The sequence below is a fragment of the Arachis hypogaea genome, chromosome 17, assembly GCF_003086295.3.
Source record: "Arachis hypogaea cultivar Tifrunner chromosome 17, arahy.Tifrunner.gnm2.J5K5, whole genome shotgun sequence".
Classification (NCBI taxonomy): domain Eukaryota; kingdom Viridiplantae; phylum Streptophyta; class Magnoliopsida; order Fabales; family Fabaceae; genus Arachis; species Arachis hypogaea.
Window position 1 is genome coordinate 125568161 of NC_092052.1, and position 1942 is coordinate 125570102.

A 1942-nucleotide genomic window follows, 5' to 3' on the forward strand; every position below is an offset into this window, starting at 1 on the left:
AGGGATTAAGAGAGGAAGAGAAATAAGTTCTTCTCATTGTTGGAGAGAATGAAAAATCCCCTTAGAAAATATTTGTTGAGTTATTACACCTTATATACTATGTATTTTTTATGTACTTTCACTAAAAAATAATTACAATGGTAAACCTATTATTGATAAAGAAATAATCTAGGTAACAAAAATATTTATCTAAAACATCATTAAGTAATGGTAACTCACCTATTCATGCTACAATGTTTTCCACTTAGACTGCATACTTCATACAAAGCTAACCTCCATTCTTTTACTTTGTTTAAATCATTGATGTCTCTGTTTTCATGGCTTATCATGTCTTTTTCATAGACTCCTTTGATGCCTCACATCTGATGGTTCCACTTGATAAAAATTGGCAAAACTGGTCGTTTTGTTCCTTTGTCAGAGCATTTCATGATCTGCACAAGTTCATCTAAGCACCATGAGGAGGAAGCATAGTTCTGACACAGCACAGCAATGGACATCCTGGATCTTTCAATGGCTTCAAGAAGACTATCTCTAATTCTATCACCAACTCTGAAGGTGGCGATTCCTCTCTTACACAAACCATGATAGAGACGATAAGTGAATCCATATCGGGTGAAGCCTTTAAAGCTCAGAAAAACATCATATATGAAATGTGAGGAGGAAGATTCTGCATCTGCCATGAGACCAATTTTTAGTGGATCTTACAATTTTGATAGCATAGTTATTCATCCGGGGAGCTCTGACTGAATGAACCAAAAAGGATAGATAATAAAACACGAATGTGGCGGAGCTTAGTTCAGACAAGGGAGCATGGCCCTCAAAATTTTTACAAAAAAATTAATAGTACTTTCTCAAAAAATAAAAAATAGCCCCCCAAAATTTTTATAAAAAAATTAGTAGTACTTTTTCAAAAAATAAAAAATAGTTCAATTGACTTAAATATTTTATTATGACTTAAAGTATCTAATAAATTCAATAAGCAACTCTCTTTTTATCTTTAAGTTTAAATATAAAAAATTAGATATTTTTTATTTATTTAATCTAATATTATTTTATATTTTACTGTTTATTTAATTTAATTTTTTATATGATAAAAAATAATAGAATATTCAATAAGTATTAATATTATTGTATTTGTATAAATTGATTAAAAAAATTCAATAAATATTATAAATTTTAATATTTGTCCTTCTAACTTCTTCTTTACATATTTTACAGGATATATATTCAAATTTTATATAAAATAATAATGAAAAATCAAAGAATGGATGCATTTTTTAAGAGGAAGGATAATATTTAAGAAAGAGAACATATAACTTTTATAATATCAACACATGTAGATAGTTCTTCTACTTTAATGAATCACGAAAAAAGTGAGATACAACTTTTAAAAGTTCAAAAAGTTACATCTGATGAGTTTGACCTTAATTTTTTGGAACGAGACCCTGGAAAACGGCTTTAAATTTGGCAATATCACCCAAACCAGAGAGATGAGATTAGACGAGCTTATTTTAAATGGGGTCCATATCAAAAATATCTTTACAATTATCCTCTGTCTGACCCCCCAAAATTTTGTTTCAAGTTCCGCCACTCGATGCTTGATAGTTAAAATTCTAAAGTCACATAAATGGAGCTTTGAGCTGAAAATCTTTCACAAGTCGTTAGTCCTATTAAATATTTTAGTCATTCTCCAATCTCCATTACCTTGCTTTATCTTAAAGTTGCACATCATGATTCATGTGGGTACATTATTAACCTGGATAAATATAAACACACAAAAAAGACATTATTAATAAAGCCAACTTGTTTCTTTTTTCCAGTGTCAACTCTTTTTTTTTTTAATTTAATTAGATAAATATCAAACTATAAGAAGACAACAAATTTAATAAGTAACAACACTCAATATATCTAAGCTAGTTTTCCTCCATCCCCATGTCCCAGA

At 28.9% G+C, this 1942-nt stretch overlaps 1 protein-coding gene across 1 annotated transcript; it reads right to left on the minus strand.

Annotated features, from left to right (window-relative positions):
- Positions 1–356: 356 nt before the first annotated feature.
- Positions 357–680, minus strand: LOC114925664 (toll/interleukin-1 receptor-like protein). The gene has a single exon (XM_029294316.1). It carries the CDS (start codon positions 678–680, stop codon positions 357–359), a length of 324 nt encoding a protein of 107 aa, XP_029150149.1.
- Positions 681–1942: the final 1262 nt, after the last annotated feature.

Coding starts and splice junctions, on each gene's coding strand:
- LOC114925664 (XM_029294316.1), bottom strand. CDS start 680: ATGGCAGATGCAGAATCTTCCTCCTCACATTTCATATATGATGTTTTT.